The following is a 17,156-nucleotide window of genomic DNA, read 5'->3' as shown; positions in this document are numbered from 1 at the left end:
CTTTTGTATTTAAATTAAGACTGTCGCGAAAATTTAGATAAGCAGTATACTTTTACTTAATATATTTTGTTTATAGGGGAGAGAAAATTTCAGAATAATTATATAATATCTTAGAGAATATTTACGCTAAATTTTTGTTTTAATTATTGAAATATTAATGAGACGCGATCGCCGTTATTAACTAAGAAAATGAGAAAGCGAGTTTAACGTACCTTCTAAATAAATGAAACTCTTTTGCATCTTCAAGTTGTCGTAGATTGGCCGTAAATTGTCTATCGTGAATCTTTTTAATTTATTATGCCTTAAGTCTAAGGCAGATAATCCCCTGACTCCTTCAAAAAGTCCATCTGTTAATGTGACCAATTTGTTGTGACTTAAGCTCAATTTTTTCAACTGTGATAATCCGTCGAAAGTTCTTTGAGCTAATATATAAATCTCATTATAATCTAACAATAGCTCTTGCAGATTCCAGAGTTCAATGAACGTAAATGAATTAAGTACGGCTATTTTGTTCCTCCTTAAATCTAAGCGTTTTAAATTAGCAAGTCCATCGAAACATTCCTTTTTTAAATCACTTATATTATTCCTATCAAGCTCAAGCTCCAATAAATTTACAAGATGTCGGAACGCTCCATCTTCTATGACACTTATGTTGTTACTAGTCAGAAATAGTTTTTGCAATGCCGGTAATTCATAAAATGTATCAGTTTCAAGTTTCTTCACCCGATTCTCGTCTAGCGTGAGAACAGTCAGGTTGGGTAAATTATAAAAAGCGTGCTTACTTAGAACAACAATCTGATTTTTAGTTAATATCATTTCTTGTACTGATGTCAGATTGACGAAAGCATAACTTTCAATTTTTAAAATGGAACTGTATTTAATGCTGAAATGTTTAAGTTTTCGCAAATATCTAAGTACCTTTGTTGGCACAAAACTCAACCCTCCATCCGCTCTAACGTTAAATGCTAACGTTTCTATATTTGACTGTGAAGTAAAGCTTGGCCATAAAGGATCTGTCTTGTCTATACCGCCGTTGAATACCCAGCATTCTGTTTTAATTGCCTCGTTTATATCCTGACTGTTTTCGCAGTAGCAATGTACTTTGGAGTCTCGGTCGCTTATATCGCAGATGTTTGTGGTCGTTTGGATGATTTTCTCCTTTTGTTTTCTCCTGTTGGCATGTAAGGAGTCTATTGCAAATAGCAACAGTAGCAAGGCAGCGGGTACCTTTTGAGCCCGCATACCTCCTACCTGAAACAATAGCAAAAAAAATTAAGCAAAATTATTTTAACAAAATTCCTCGAAAATAATTACAAATGAATTTCATTTAAGCCGTTACAAAATAAAAGTGATGTTGTAGTGTCAAAATTTTAATTATAAATTACGCGACAAAGATCAGGAGCCAATCGAGAAATAAAATTGAAGCGAAATAATGAAATTGAAATTGAATAATAAAATTGTAAATTCATTCTACCAAAAGTTTCGCATAATTTATTTCAATTCGTAACAAAAATATGCAAACCGAATCGTGACCAGGCCTAAAGGCCTATCACGTCCGGAATATTCAATAAGAACTTAACAGAAATTAAACAGGGCTAATGGAAGATTTTAACGAGATCTCATTAAAGCTTTTAATTGAAATACTTGACAAATCACAAAAAAATATATGTTCAGTTGGTTTTTTGTACCTAATTACCAGTTTAAGACTCTTTTAAGTTTATTTTGTTTGACGGCAAAGTAAATAATTAGTTCATAGGGGCGTTGATAATAAGGTTGATATAAAGATGTAAGTAGACGTTCGGCTTGAAACTCAATCTTAAAATTATTATTGTATCCTATTTAATTATTATTAATTTATATTTTGTTCTTTAGTATATATCATAAATGAAAACCTTAAAAAATGACCCAGTGTATATATAATTAATAATTAAGATTCGAAAACCGCAATAAGTATTTTTAGAGCTAAATTTGTACAATGTATTTTGTGTTCGGCGTTGTTAAAGAAAAACATAATGACAAAAATCATCAGTCAACCTGAAATAGAGAGGCGTTGTGGATTAGGCTACGTAACTCTTTTGTAAACTTTGCTAATGAGACTTGTGCCTCTACAATTTACAAATGGACAAAGTTGTGTATTAAGTTTTGGCACCTCGTTTTTGTCCATTTTTAACCATGATTAGTTACAAAGATCAATTGTCTGAAATGACTCTAAGTAACTATAACAACAAAAACTTTAGACCGAAACCTTAATAGATTTTGAGCCGAGATGGCCCAGTGGTTAGAACGCGTACATCTTAACCGATGAACTCGAACCTGAATTTTCATGTGCTTAATTTGTGTTTATAATTATATATACATCTCGTGCTCTGCGGTGAAGCAAAACATCGTGAGGAAACCTGCAGGTGTCTAATTTCAACGAGATTCTGCCACATGTGTATTCCACCAACCAGCATTGGAGCAGCGTGGTGGAATATGCTCCAAACCTTCTTCTCAAAGGGAGAGGAGGCCTTAGCCCAGCAATGGGAAATTTACAGGCCGTTAATGTAATAGATGTTGGTGGAATCGTCGGTTTAAAAACAAATTTACATGCTAAGTCGCAATATCGACTGTCAATACTCAAGACGATCTTAATCATAATATATTAAACGTACAAACTCCATATCATGAATCGCTAAAGCAAAACACAGAACAATATGATAATTTATTGATGTCATTGGTCCTATCTATGGACCGCATTCGCAAACCCTTGTTTTCAAAGAGAATATCTGATAATGTCTACTTGTTAGATACAGTTGAAGTTTATCAACGGCAAAGGGTACGAATTCGTAGTAAAATACTCGTATGATGATGATATTTATAAAATTAAACGTATTTAATGGATTGTAAGTTCTTCATGAAGACTAAATACATGTTTTAGGAAAAATACGTTTGGTTTTTGTTAATCATTTTGAAATTTTACAATATTTGCTTTCCGTAATATAAATTAAGACACCATGTAAACGAATTATACATTATTATATAAACGAGAAATTTTATTATAATTTCCATTATATTATATTAAAATCGGGTTTTTATTGTGTTATAGAAATTAAAACAATAACAGTATAAAATCAAAGCTAACGTCTTTAAAATAATATTTGTTAGTAAATTTATAAATAGTTTTTTTCAATGGAAGAGCTATTTTGACAAACATTATATGTTGAGGTATTCAAAGAAATACATTTCATTGTTTTAATTAATTTGTATCGCTAATATAATTTTAGAGAGCAAAAGTGATCTAAATTTAATGTGAACTTTGTGCCGAAAGCCCATGTCAATTCTAACCAAAGATTGCGGAGTCAGACCCAAGCAATCAATACTCCGTTTCATGTGCTTAATCTGTGCGATAAAATCAAAATCAACATTTACAAGAACTTTTGAATCGTCATTTTACAGAACTAAATTAAAATTAAAAAGCTACCACCGGTTCGAAATTAAGATTCTACAGAGAAGAACCGGCAAAAAAATCCGTAGTTACTCTTTTCCAACATTTGAGATACATTATGCTAGTTAAATACAATGATATTTATCACGAACAAAATATGCAAAGAAACCTGATTGTGTTTTATGATCTCACACATGAGTATTCATCAATCCGTATTACACATCAAAGCAGTGTGATGGTTAAACTTAAAACTTAAATAAAAGAGGAGACTTGCCCAATTGCGACACGCTTCAATCGTAAAAGAGTTATTGTATATGTATCTACTAAACGTCTAACATAATAAAGACAAAGAGAGGTATTTGAAACACTATGGTGCCTCTATAATGTTCGGAGTTATACTGTCATCTCGATTTAACAAGTATCAAAATTGATTTTTCAGTGTACTTCTATTTTTATTGACATTATGAAGTATCAAGAATAGGTACACTATACAAACCCATATTCGTATGTTACATTAGTATGATAAACCAAGTAGATTTATAAACGCTTTAGCATTCAAATTGATATTAATCTTCAGAACATGTGATCGTCGAAGTAGCTAGAAATTAGCTAATACGCAAAGTTTCAAGTCGGACTAACGACACAGTTTTGTCCAACTCAATTCATTATACAGAATCGAGTCAATTTGCACATCAACCAACTATTTAACTTGAAAATGGGCCGTTAATTAACTCTGAAACTACCCCAGTTAAGCGAACAATCAAAAGAGGTTATAAGGGAACTGCCAATCAGCAGTTTGCGGTTGAAGGACAATTTCGTACCTTACAAACTGGCTATTTACTAATAATATTTATGACATTTTGGTAGCTAGCTTTGAAATTTTTAAAACTATTCATCTCTAATCGCATTCCAATTAAATTTTGAAGTTAGGTATTAAAGTGATGTACCAAGTAATATTGTTTTGCGAAGTCTCATTTTGTATGCAGATTAAGATATTATGATTACAAATTAGAAAGGTTTTTTTTTTCAATTTCTCATTTCTTACTGAGAGTTAAGATGGATCAATGGACGAAATTACTTTCGACCTTCGATTTTCTCAATTGCTTATTTAATCTTGTCTCTGCTATTCATCTCGTACTTAGCGGTAGAATACCTTTAAGTAATTTTCAAATTTTATTATGAAATCTTATCCATTTCATATTGAATTTTTGTTGAAACATGACATAGAATTAAATAAAAAAATAATGCAGATTATTTTACAATATTTTACCTAAATAAATTATAACTTACTGGAAATTATGTTCGACTAGTATTAGTTGTATGATTACATATAAACTGCTTCTATTTAATTTTAGTTTCGTTAAAGGAAATGTACTCATAGAGAAACTACATTTCAAAAACTTTCAGTTAAAGAATCTGTTGTGAATGGCGAATATTCAATATCGTAAAGTTTTATTTGTATGTAATTTATTTTGCTGCTTGGTAATTATATATTTTTCTAGTGTTGAACAAACGGTATAAGTGAATGATATAAAATAACACCTTACCATATCAGCTCAAGTGCAACTTAGTGATTTATACATATACCAGAAATGCTTTTGACGCGTTCTTTACCGAAGCGGGTTCAAATCAAAGTACCACTCAGTTTTTATGTTCTTAATTTACTTCAATAATTCATTTCACGGTCGTACGGTCACGATTACACGTGTTGGACGAAATTCTGTTATACGTGTACGTATTGATGCACACGGAGCCAAATGTACAAATTAGCTCTAAACCTTTTCTCCTCGACTGAAAGGTTGGCTTTTGCTTGGCTCTGGGACACTTTTTGATGAGACACTTTAGTAGTAAGACCATCTCGTATACCGTGACGGTAAACGACATGACGCTTTCTGATGCCGTCACGCATCCCCACCGCGTCGCACAACTCTTTTTACGTGATTGCCATGTAATTAACTTCGTTTCATTTGCCGCTTGTATAGGAAGTAATATATTTTACTCCGTATTTATCGGTTTTCTTTAATTATAAATTGTATAAAATCTATATGTTTCGATATTTAACACGAGGCTACACTAGACGTCACTACAGCTACTCAGTGACGACAACATTTTATATACTTTATTGACTTCGCACTCTTGTATTTATCGCTGAGAATCAGTAAATTGTTGCAAGGTATTAAAAATAAATGTTTGACCCAATTTCAAGCATTCATATTCTGTGTGCTGAATATTATTAGCAATTGATGGTAGTTAATTTGAAGGCTACCTGATGCTGGTATTTAATTATAGTGCACATTTAATTAGACACAACAACAGTATCCGTAGCGTATCAATATATCCTTAAATTTCTATCATGGAACCTATTAATATGTCGTCAAACGTATCCCCTACAATTAATCCGATTGTCACTTTATACCCGTCTATTGCATAATACGTTCATATTACAGACAGGTCGTGCCTCGGTCGTAAAATTGTATGGTATTAAACCGGCCTAAACCCGTGCGTTCATACAAAATGCAGGGCAATAGACGCATTGCGACGCCACGCTCCTGCTCATCCGTATTAGCACGGAAGACCAGTTTGATGTTTGGGTATTTTGCGTGGTTTGTAATATATTGAGGGTTAAGCCGGCCTTTGATGTCTTCGGTTCGGCGTAAGACGTTAGGATTTTATACACTTAACTTGTTATTTGAAAAAATACAAATAGTACTTCTATATATGTATATTATAGGATGTTTTCTGTATGTGTACATATATGTATAAAGTCATAATTATGACCATGTGAACAAAAGTATAAAAATTCACGAATTTAGTATGTAAGATCTGTATATATAATATATATTGTGATTATCGTAAGTAATTAGTGGTATTGTGTCTAATTAACAAATTCTTTAAGATTTAAATAGAAAAAAAATCATACATTGTTTATGTATTTCAGTAAATAAAACTTATAATTACTCAATAAATACGATTTCTTGGCGGTAGGTCTTTATTATGTACCATCCACTCATCAAAAATTCGACCGCCAAACAGCAGTACCTACTAAGTACTGTTGTGTTCCGGTTTGAAGGGTGACTGAGCCAGTGTAATTTAAGGCACAAGGGACATAACATCTTAGTTCCCAAGGTAATGCATTAGTGATGTTAATGAATGGTTACTATTTCCTACAGCGTTATAACATTGTCTATACAGTGGTGATGACCAATTCCCATCAGGTGGTCCATTTGCTCGTCCACCTAACTATATCATAAAAAAAAAATATATATATATAATTAATAACAGAAATAAAACACTTTAAATTCACACGAACCGTCGGTATCGTGTGACATGCAATTAAATTAAATCCATCCATATTTTATAAGACAACATCATTATAAAAACTATCTCGATAATATCTAATTAAAAAAATAATTAATTAATTCAAACGTGAACGGAAACCATAAGGGAAAAGCAATATTGAATCTTGCTGTTCAATTAAGCAGAAATAATATGTCACTCATATTTAAATTAGGGTTCGTTGCCTACGTTGAAACAATTTAACTTTAATATAAAATTTATATTGTCAGAAAAATCGCATGCCAGCGAACGAAAACATCGATATATTTTGATACTTTCGTTTTTTGACGCTTAATTAATAACGCGAACTGTAAACAAGCAAATAGAATCACAGTAGAAATGTTTGTGTATAATTTTAATATGTGAAAATACAGTAAAACTTTTGTTCTTTGTAAATTACGTTTGTTTCAATTTAAGAAAAAATAGAACACACTTTTAATACGCTGTTACGAGTTATAGCAAGAACTCCAAAAAAATATTTAATAACAATTCTGTAATGTTCCGTTCTTTAAAAAGATCACTCCGTATTTATAACTCGTGAAAAGTTGTAACTCCTGCTTACGGTGATACGCTATTTTGATCCTTGGATCCTTTGAATGTTATTATTATGATAGCCAATATAGCATGACATTTCTGACATCAATTCACGACCGTTCTGCGGTATGTTTCGAGTTTGTTGAAATGCAAGTAAATCAAATTAATTGCATGAAATTCAACGTACGCTTCATTGATATATTGAATACGAATATATTAATATGGTTTGTATCCAACGATTATAAATGTAAATATTATAACTACTCCTCAGTGTAAGAACCGAGGCTCAGTTGTTAGAACATACGAACATTAACGGATGGTTATGGGTGCAGACCCTGGAAAGTACCTTTTACTCTTTCTTTAATTAAAACCTTTCATAATAAATCACGCGTTTGGTTACTTGCATGTGTTGGATGAAACTGTATCACGTATATAACATTGCAGTGTGCTGGAATAAACTGCAAATATTCTGATCGAGGAGAAAATAAATCTTTGCAGTAGGATACCTAACTACCTGGTATGGCCTTGTGCAAGTCTGCCTAAGTACCACCCGTTCATCACTTAATCTAGTCGGTATTATGCTCAACCGACGCCCCCCGAAAAGATAGAGTGGGTAACGCTGGTTTTTAGTGGGTATTCCGATGCAGTTAACGTCGATGAGCCCCATTAAAAGTGGGGGAAACGCGTAAATACGTTTTACCATCGAAAAAAAAACCACCACCATCACGTATTATTGTACACCAAATTTTGTCATATACAATGTCGGTTAAAATTGTATTTCATTTTACTTTAGTAGATAATTTTTTATGCATTTTGTAATCTATAAAAGGAAAAAAAAATTACATCTTTGGAATTTTATATATCTTTTTTATTGTTCTATTGACATTTCTTTTGGTGGTCCTTAAAATAAATAAATAAACCTAACAAAATAAACAGTGACAGTTGAAAATATATCTAATACAAGTAGTATATTTTTTAAGAACCGTAAGTTTGACCGATATTTTTGATGCTTAGCGTATAATGTCGCATCCGCCATATTGGATTCTAAATGACGTCACATAGATAACGAAAGGCAGAATTCTGAGACGAAGCTAATGACACCTCATTTGTAAAATATGATTTATCCTAAGGGCTACTCGTTAACAGAGTAGCTAGTACTAGTAGTATCATATTTACTTTTATTATCTCACTAGCTTCGCCATGATTGGATAATACGTATATCGATATTTTTAATTCAATAAACTTTGAAATAAACGTGTACATCTCTTTAATTGAACTTGAATATATTGAATATTCGCCAGAAAAGCCGCCCAAGTAGCTGCAAAAAGAAATAGTCCGCTGCACCATCTTTAACCCTCCCACAACCACAAATTCTAAACACAATACCCTCAACAGCACAGACCACACCACAGAGCACTCAACACAAAACTCAAAATACAAGCCCGATGTCGATTTTCCAGCAAAGCCAGACCCGGGCCACCGGTAACACCCTTAGGCAAAAACTACAGGCTCTCCCACATACTCTACGGGGATTGCTCGTAAAGAGAGACCAGCCCATCACGTCCAACCAGTCCACTCAATAGACCGCGTTCACAGAGCTGTTGCAAAACGTGGGTGAACGTGGTACACCGGGTATCAAAATCAAAGGTGTGGCTCTCTTTATGAGTGGAGATACTGAGAGGGTAGGCATTGGATTCTGTTGCCCGGAGGGCTCAGGTCGCTTGCCTGTTTCTCCTGGAATAGAAGGCTATTTATTGAGTAAGGACTCATTAAAGGGAGCACGTCCAAAGTTAGCATCAAGCGGACCACCATCGACGCGCTAAGCCTTAAGACATCTATACATAAACGCGACAATAGGGTCGAGCATGGAGCAGGGCCCGCTGGATTGTAGTAAATAGGATTAAAAAAAAAACTCCTATATACAGTATATTTATATATTATTTATTATGGATTATTCATATATTATTTTAAAAAGAAAAAAAAAAAGTGTCAGTGTAGGCCACGTCTTCCAAGAGACGACAAGCTCGAAGTCCAGCGAAGATCTGCTGATGTTCAGTAAAAATATGAAATAACGCCAAAATTTATAATGTAAAAAAAGGCACGGGCAACTGTGAGCCCGTGGATGTTGTAAATTAAATAAAAAAAAAAAAAAAATATATATATATATATATATATATATATATATATATATATATATATATATATTGAATAAAAAATTTAATACACATTACTGTTTGAACTTTGTAATTTGATTAAAAAGTTTCAGATAAAACGAAATATGATCGAATGATATGAAAGTGAAGCGAAGAAATCACTTCATTAAAATATTGGGATAAAATCTTATTAATATCTGCGATCCAATTATGCAGAAAATTACCAGATTTAAGCTTTATTGTCAGGAACTCTCATACTATGCGCAGGACTGCACAAGTGCGTGCAGGCACAGTCGCTCTAATCCTTTGTTTTTATATTCCAATGGAACGGTAATGTAACACAAACGGGGAGAGTTCATGCCCAGAACTAACATGTGACACAAGTGGCATATAAGGCAAAAAAGTGTAAGCTACTAAGAATAAATCGTAGTTAAAAATTAAAAAAAAAAAAATTGAGGCCTAGACACAGATTTGAGCCAAGATCGGTATCATAAATATTCTAGCCACTAGACCGATGAGTAGAGAAAATATTTGCCAATAGGGCACCATTTTTGACAAATATTTTAATAGCCGTAAGTTAAAAATAAGTTGAAGCGCCATTAAAAACTTCCTTACAATGTAACATTTTCAATTTTCCCTCACAGATGCACGACGTAATTTACCTCTTTCAGCTCAGTTTTATGGCATATAAAATTGAAACCACTAGGTCGTGCAAACAATAAAACCGGTTAGGTATATCCGTTCTACGTAAGAAATTTAAAAAATATTGTAATTCAATATAAAACTCAGATCAAATTCAATTTAAATTGTTAAAGTTTTCAAACTAAACCAATATAATATGTATTGTCCAATAAATTCTAAGTTTTGTCATAGACCTAGTCTAAATGGTTTCTGTTATGAGGATAGTTTGATTCGAAATATGAAAATGTGTGGCAACATTGTTTATCTAAATTTATATTAGGTAAAACAATACTAATATTTTATAATGTCATTAAATAACGAAATATGTCTTAATTGTGAGCACTTTAGAGTTGATTACTTTATATACTATTAAGTAACGATATAAGCATAACATTTTTATTTAAAAGTATATTAATTTTTTGACAAATAATTGTATTATTAATGTATTTCCAAATGATTCAAAAAAGTATACAAGAATACACGAATATCTTAAAATAAATATTGGTATTACATTATATTTCGGAAATATTATTAATATTGTTTAAATTATAAATGAAAAATAATAATGAAACGCAAGATCGATTATTCTGTTCTTGTAAAAATAACAAATTGACACTGCTGGGCAAAACTCCTGTCATCTCGAAGAGATTATTGAAGGTCTTATTCCACAACATATTCTATTCCGAGCTAATTGTTGCGAATGTATAATAGAAAAATTTTATCCTTCGTTTACATACAGGCTGATGTTTATCTTCACCGTTAAGAATAAAAATAAATATCTATAAAAAAAAAAAAAAGCAAATGAGACACATGAACATTCAGTGTTATTCACGTGTTTAAGCTTCTGGACTGGACTCTTGTACTCTTAACATTTTCTGCGTTATATGTGCATTATTTTAGAATTTAGTATAGAAAGTTTCTATGTGATTTGTATCCCACAAGGTTTCCCGTAAATAATTTATATTCGTATTTTATTGCGGAGAGGTCGGTGAAGTCGTATTCTTTCGTAGTTAAGGGGCAATAGCATTTTATTACAGTTTTATTTGATGCGCAGTAAACATAACGCATCTGATCCAATTCTATTAGTTTACTCTTGAGTTAATTTAAAAATGTCTTTATAAATAGTACATAGTATTTTCTTGAATTAAAGATGAGAGAAAACTGTGATAATATATATTATTAAGATTAATCTCAATTGATTCATATTTTTACCAGAACATAATTCATTTCAAATAGTCTTGGTTAATAGGGGGCGAAACTATGAAGTCATTTTGTCCTTTTGTTTTAGAGATGGAATTATTCAACGCTTATGATATCAAACACTGTATATACATAGTATTGATTCTTAAAGACAGTGGTTTTCTCACGCAGATAAAAAACTGTCAGAACATTAACCAAAAATCATTCCATTACAGACAGATGAACGCTCTGAACGCTCATTGGTCGCCTATCGCGTCATCGATTTTAACCGACCAATGATAATTCAGATTGAGGTCGAATTAGATAATCTGACTTCGACAAACGTTTTCAAAAATTAATGATAGACTTGAAATTTTAAGAAGACTTTTTTTGATTTGGAATGTAAAGGAATACTGAGAATGAGTTCTGCGAATTTTAAGGAGCGATTGACGTCGCTTATTTGTTATTATTCCAATCAACGCCTGTTAAATTAAAAAGTTTAATTTTCAGCATATCAAGACAAATTATTATAATCGAATATATGTTTCAAAATTTTTTACTTATATAATATAGGAAACAAGTAATAAATTACTTTTATTAATAACGTTTGATTAAAGCAGGTTATAATGTTTGGAATTTATTCAAAAAGTGTATTCCGAAAATTGATTTATAAGTCATCGTATATACTGTAAGCAACGATCCGATCATCCTATATTCTAGCTAACATGATATAAATTTTTTCTGTCAAATATATTATAGCGACTTTATGATAAATTTCGTATAGCTAAAGCAATAACTCCGCGACCAAGCGAGATACCTCAAATATATTGACATTCTTGGGTCGTTCTACAGGCTTGAGTCGGTCTCGCTGCCCATTGTTATGGTATATAAATAATTAATAAATATTATAAAATACATACAATACAAATTCCATTAATAGTTGAAGAAAAAGACGAATGAATTTCAGAAATGTTCGCTTTGTCAACATCGTCTGATCGGAAACGGTCCCTTTGTTTGTTTTTATTTTATTTTAAATAACGAATTATTTATTATTCTAACTGGTCATATAGAATTTTTACAGTTTTAGAATAAATATATTTTTATGTTTATGTTAAAAACAAAAAAAAACTTGAAACTCGATTGTAGGACCACCTATCGGGTTCCAATCTAAGCCGTCGATCCAAACCAATTCAGATATATACAAAAACTCGATCGAATCTCTGATTCTACCAGTACGGGCTTAAAAAAAGTATTTTTTTGTTAAATAGATTATTTATTGAGATGGGTTAAAGGCTACGAAAGAATATACTATAATATACTATACATCACGCTACGACTTACGTGGGAGGAACAGTAACGATTGATGCGGATAAAACCTAGCAGAGCAGCTATTAAACAAAAGAAGGTTAAAAAATCTTGTTACTAAACTCTAGCACAATGTGATACACATTTATAATTTATGTAAATTTAATTACATATTGTTGTTTCTGTAGTTACACTGGCTCACTCACCCTTCAAACCGAAACACAGCAATATTAATACTATTGCTATTTACGAATGCGTTTTCTGATCAGTCAAGCAAGCAAGCTTGCACAAATTCCTACTACCGAGTCAATCATATCACTTATATTTCTAATAATATTATTGTTGTAAATAGGAATCGATTTCGATGTTTGGCTATTCTATTTTTTTTTTTTTCTAGGTGGTTCTATATTTTTTATGATATAGGTAGGCGGACGAGTAAATAGACCACCTGATGTTAATGGCGATATAAGAAATATTAACCATTCCTCACACCGCCAATGTCGCACCAACATTGGGAACTAAGATGTTATGTCCCTTGTCCCTGTAGTTACACTAGCTCACTCACCTATCAAACCGGAACACAACAATACTAGATACTGCTCTTTAGCGGTGATATCTGATGAGTGGGTGGTACCTACCCAGACGGGCTAACACAAAGCCTTAACACTAAGTAAATATATTATATATTTTAATGTGAAAAAACATTTATTGTAATCGATATAAATATTCTTAAATTGGTTTTATTAATCAATACATGCTTTGTAAGTGATTGTGTGACTATGAGAACATGAGATATACGCACGATTTTTGGTTCATTGATGTATTAGTTGTTTATAATTTCTCACGTTATCAATATAAACATTTATCTGTTTGTCGTTTACAAATAAAACTATCGTTTTGTAGTATACTTATTATTAACTATCAGTATTATTTTGATACTAAAAGACACTTTTATTACGTGACAAGATGTGAAGCCAGTTTATTTACAAGTTCTCCGAGACATTTCGAGACATGTATCCGTTAACTGAATCGGGATGGTCAATTAAGTTTCGTATTATTTCCCTAATAGTACATACGTTCTCTCTTTATACGAGGGAAATTTATGTGTTGCTATTTCTATTATACTTTACTTACAAGACTAAAAAAACAATTCCGGGCGATTGTATCCGAATTTTGGACGTCATTTTGAATAGTCTAAGCTGAAGTCAGCTATTGGTAAAATTTCATATGGAAAGATTCAAAGTTTTTTTTTAAATTATAGTCAATGCAACAGATACCTATTTTGGTATTAATTAATTCTTTTAAGTAATCTTTTTAAAAAATCATTAATAGATTCTTGAAAAAAAAAACATATATTTTTATATTTTATTGTCATAAATCGTTTATAACCTATTTAAAAAATCATAAAAATTCATCTTATGGCTTCTGATTAAGTCTGATCAGAACTCATATCTACATGGCCTTTGTACACACACTCAAATATACACATACACATACCATTGAAATAATATGAATTAGGGTATACAAAGACTTATTCTTTGATCAAGATTGTATTTACATTAACGAAGAAATGAACTGTGTATAATGTTACAAATTATTTATATTTCAAAGTTTTCTTAACGAAATATTATTAAGTGCGTAAAATCTTTTCAACGGGATACTTTTGAAAAGATTTTCCCTGGCTCATAAATGAGATACTTAAAATTGCGTATCAGCAATTTCTTCAAGCAATATTAATTTCATACGATTTTCATTTCAAGTTTAATTAATAAAATTCTTATAGAAACGATATAAATTAATAAACTATAAGATCGCCGTTAGGTCTCGGCAGAGTGGAACCGAACCCAACTTAATTTCTTGGTAGATAAGCTGATGAAATTTGTGGAGCAGGGAACTATAGTAGAGGCTTGCCTTTAAGAAGGCGGACCTAAAAGTCTTTCATACATATGTTGCTTTTAGTTCTGTTCTTTTGTCTTTGTTCAAATAATAATAATTCTTCTTGAAAGAATTTCGGTTTCGGTATCACGGTACATCAAAGTTTAGCTGTTTATGAAGAATTTACTATTCTAGAAGTGTCTATTCTTTATACGTAAACAAAGTGTCTATTCTTCCACTCAAAGTAAATCAACGAATCTCCCTGTTAAAAGGAGGGTCACTGAAAATAAGCAGTTAAAATGCAAAAAAAAAGAGTCAAATAATAAAAAATTAAAAAAAATCTATAAATAGTATCAAACAGAGTCGCTTCTTTCAAACTCTCAAATTTGCATAGAGTTTTCACATGTAGAAAGAGCAATAAATATCTACGAAAAAATTCTATATGAAAATAATTTTTTACAAGACGAAATTTTGTCAAAATTAACTGTTTTTGTAGGCTTACTCGGCCAACGCCGGCTAATTGGCTTATGTAATACATCAAGGCAATGTACTAGTGCATCGTAGGTTTTCTCTTCTCACAGAAATATCCGCAACAGCATGTAACTATCTTTTAAGGTAAACTCCTAAGAATTATTTTTATGCGTTACATATTAATAAAAAATATAGCTTATTTGCGAAGCCATTTTCTCTAATTAATTATTAATCCTTATTCAAATAAATATATTAGTTACCTTGGGAATTAAATATAGATTATTTTTTTAGTATAACATTGGATGAATACCGAGAAAGATCGAGTCCAAATGTGATCGGAACTGTAACAATAAATATTAAACTTCACAGTTATTTGTTAAAATAAACCTTAAATATATAAGTTCTAGATACATTTTGCTTCACAATACAATTATTATAATTTTTTCTCATTAGCAGCCTGTAAATTTCCCACTGCTGGGCTAAGGCCTCCTCTCCCTTTGAGGAGAAGGTTTGGAGCATATTCCACCACGCTGCTCCAATGCGGGTTGGTGGAATACACATGTGGCAGAATTTCGTTGAAATTAGACACATGTAGGTTTCCTCACGATGTTTTCCTTAACCGCCGAGCACGAGATAAATTATAAACACAAATTAAGCACATGAAAATTCAGTGGTGCTTGCCTGGGTTTGAACCCGAAATCATCGCTTAAGATGCTCGCGTTCGAACCTCTGGTTAATCTCGGCTTTAATTTTTCTCATTTATGACATAATTATACAAACTAATTTATAAATGAATGTTATAAATATACCTTTTTCATATTTTCTTACTAAGCATTTTCATTTTCATGCATTTTCTCATTCTTTTTATTAACAAATTGCAACCGTGTGGAGCAAGCCGGGTCGCCAGTACGTACGGATGTCTAACGTTAATATTTATCAATTGTTGTTAACTTTTAGCACGACTTAATGCTCATAATGTTTCCTAATACGAATTCTAGCCCAGAACAATAACATATAATAATATTATATTTGTATCGTGAGTTCACTACAAAGCTCTTATATACGAAAATTGCTACTAAAGTACAGTCAGAGTAAGAAAACCTTCGTCAGTTTTCAAATTAATTCCTTTATCAAGTCGTAAACTCTTAGTACCTTTTGAATCTAAAGCACTAAACAGACAACTGCATATAAGATTCAACTAACACAATATGATAACTTGGTTCAAAATAGTGTAACATCTTTGGACTACGTCTAGTGTCATGTCAACATAAAAACTTTTTTATGGTCTAATTAGTCATTTAAATTAGATAACGATATCTTCTACTGAATTGTCAAAGTCTGTCAGTGTCATATATTCTTTTGCAATCTTAGAATAAAAACGCTTGTAATATTATTCGGCCGTTATTTTAAGTGACGGTTAATGTAATGACGTGACGTGTGATGAGTGGTTCCATCGGCACCGGGAAGTGGTCGTGATTCCTTGGCCTGCAAAAGCGGCGGATATACCTATATACCCTATCAAAAATCGATGGGGTTTGATGGTGCAACGGTGGATAAATAATAACGATAGAACCAAAGCAGCTGTCGTAGAACATTGCCGAAGTGTCTGGGAGGGCTTCAGAGGAACCAATATATGCTCTCGCCTTGTTGGATAAATGCGACAGCGACTACAAGCTGTGATTGATACGAATGGCGGATATGCTCATTTTTATTAAAATAAATAAGATTTGTTTAAATTAATCAATTTTACCATAATTACTATTTGTTTTTACTATTTTATTTACTACACCCGTCCTGCAATTTCACCCGCGTTCCCGAAGATTTTATGTTTTCCCGGCATTATCCAATATGTTATTCCAGTACATATTCTATATGTGTGCAAAATTTTATCCAAATCCGTTTTGTAAATTTTACGTGAAAGAGTAACAAACATCCATCCATACCTCAGAGAAATCAGCCAGATCCATACACACAAACTTTCGCGTTTATATATTATAAATGTATTTATTACTTCCTAATAATATTAGTAGGAAGTAGGATTAATACTATGCACTCTCTTTTATAAGAGACAAGACAATGTCCTAATCTCCGATGTTACACGAGCATTCACGAAGGACTATGAGGTTTCGTGAAAAGTTGGTAATTGTCATACCAATTGACGGCTTCTTATTATTATTATAGTTTTTAAACGCTATTAT

At 31.9% G+C, this 17,156-nt stretch overlaps 2 protein-coding genes across 5 annotated transcripts in view; both read right to left on the bottom strand.

Moving 5' to 3' along the window:
* LOC113396537 (connectin-like) overlaps positions 1-17,156 on the bottom strand; it is a 141,028-nt gene that overhangs the window by 573 nt on the left and 123,299 nt on the right. For all 4 annotated transcript variants that reach the window (XM_064217119.1, XM_064217120.1, XM_064217118.1 and 1 more), the window contains one exon: positions 213-1,251. In XM_064217119.1, the coding sequence (XP_064073189.1) occupies positions 213-1,242 (1,030 nt within the window). In that variant the 5' untranslated portion in view covers positions 1,243-1,251. The remainder of the gene's footprint in view (positions 1-212; positions 1,252-17,156) is intronic.
* The window catches only part of LOC113396540 (ammonium transporter Rh type B), a 217,764-nt gene that overhangs the window by 83,781 nt on the left and 116,827 nt on the right, over positions 1-17,156 (bottom strand). The window lies entirely within an intron of this gene.

Source organism: Vanessa tameamea, chromosome 15, assembly GCF_037043105.1.
Source record: "Vanessa tameamea isolate UH-Manoa-2023 chromosome 15, ilVanTame1 primary haplotype, whole genome shotgun sequence".
NCBI classification, from domain to species: domain Eukaryota; kingdom Metazoa; phylum Arthropoda; class Insecta; order Lepidoptera; family Nymphalidae; genus Vanessa; species Vanessa tameamea.
The sequence above is the reverse complement of the archived record's forward strand: the minus strand, read 5'-3'. Positions and strand labels throughout refer to the sequence as shown.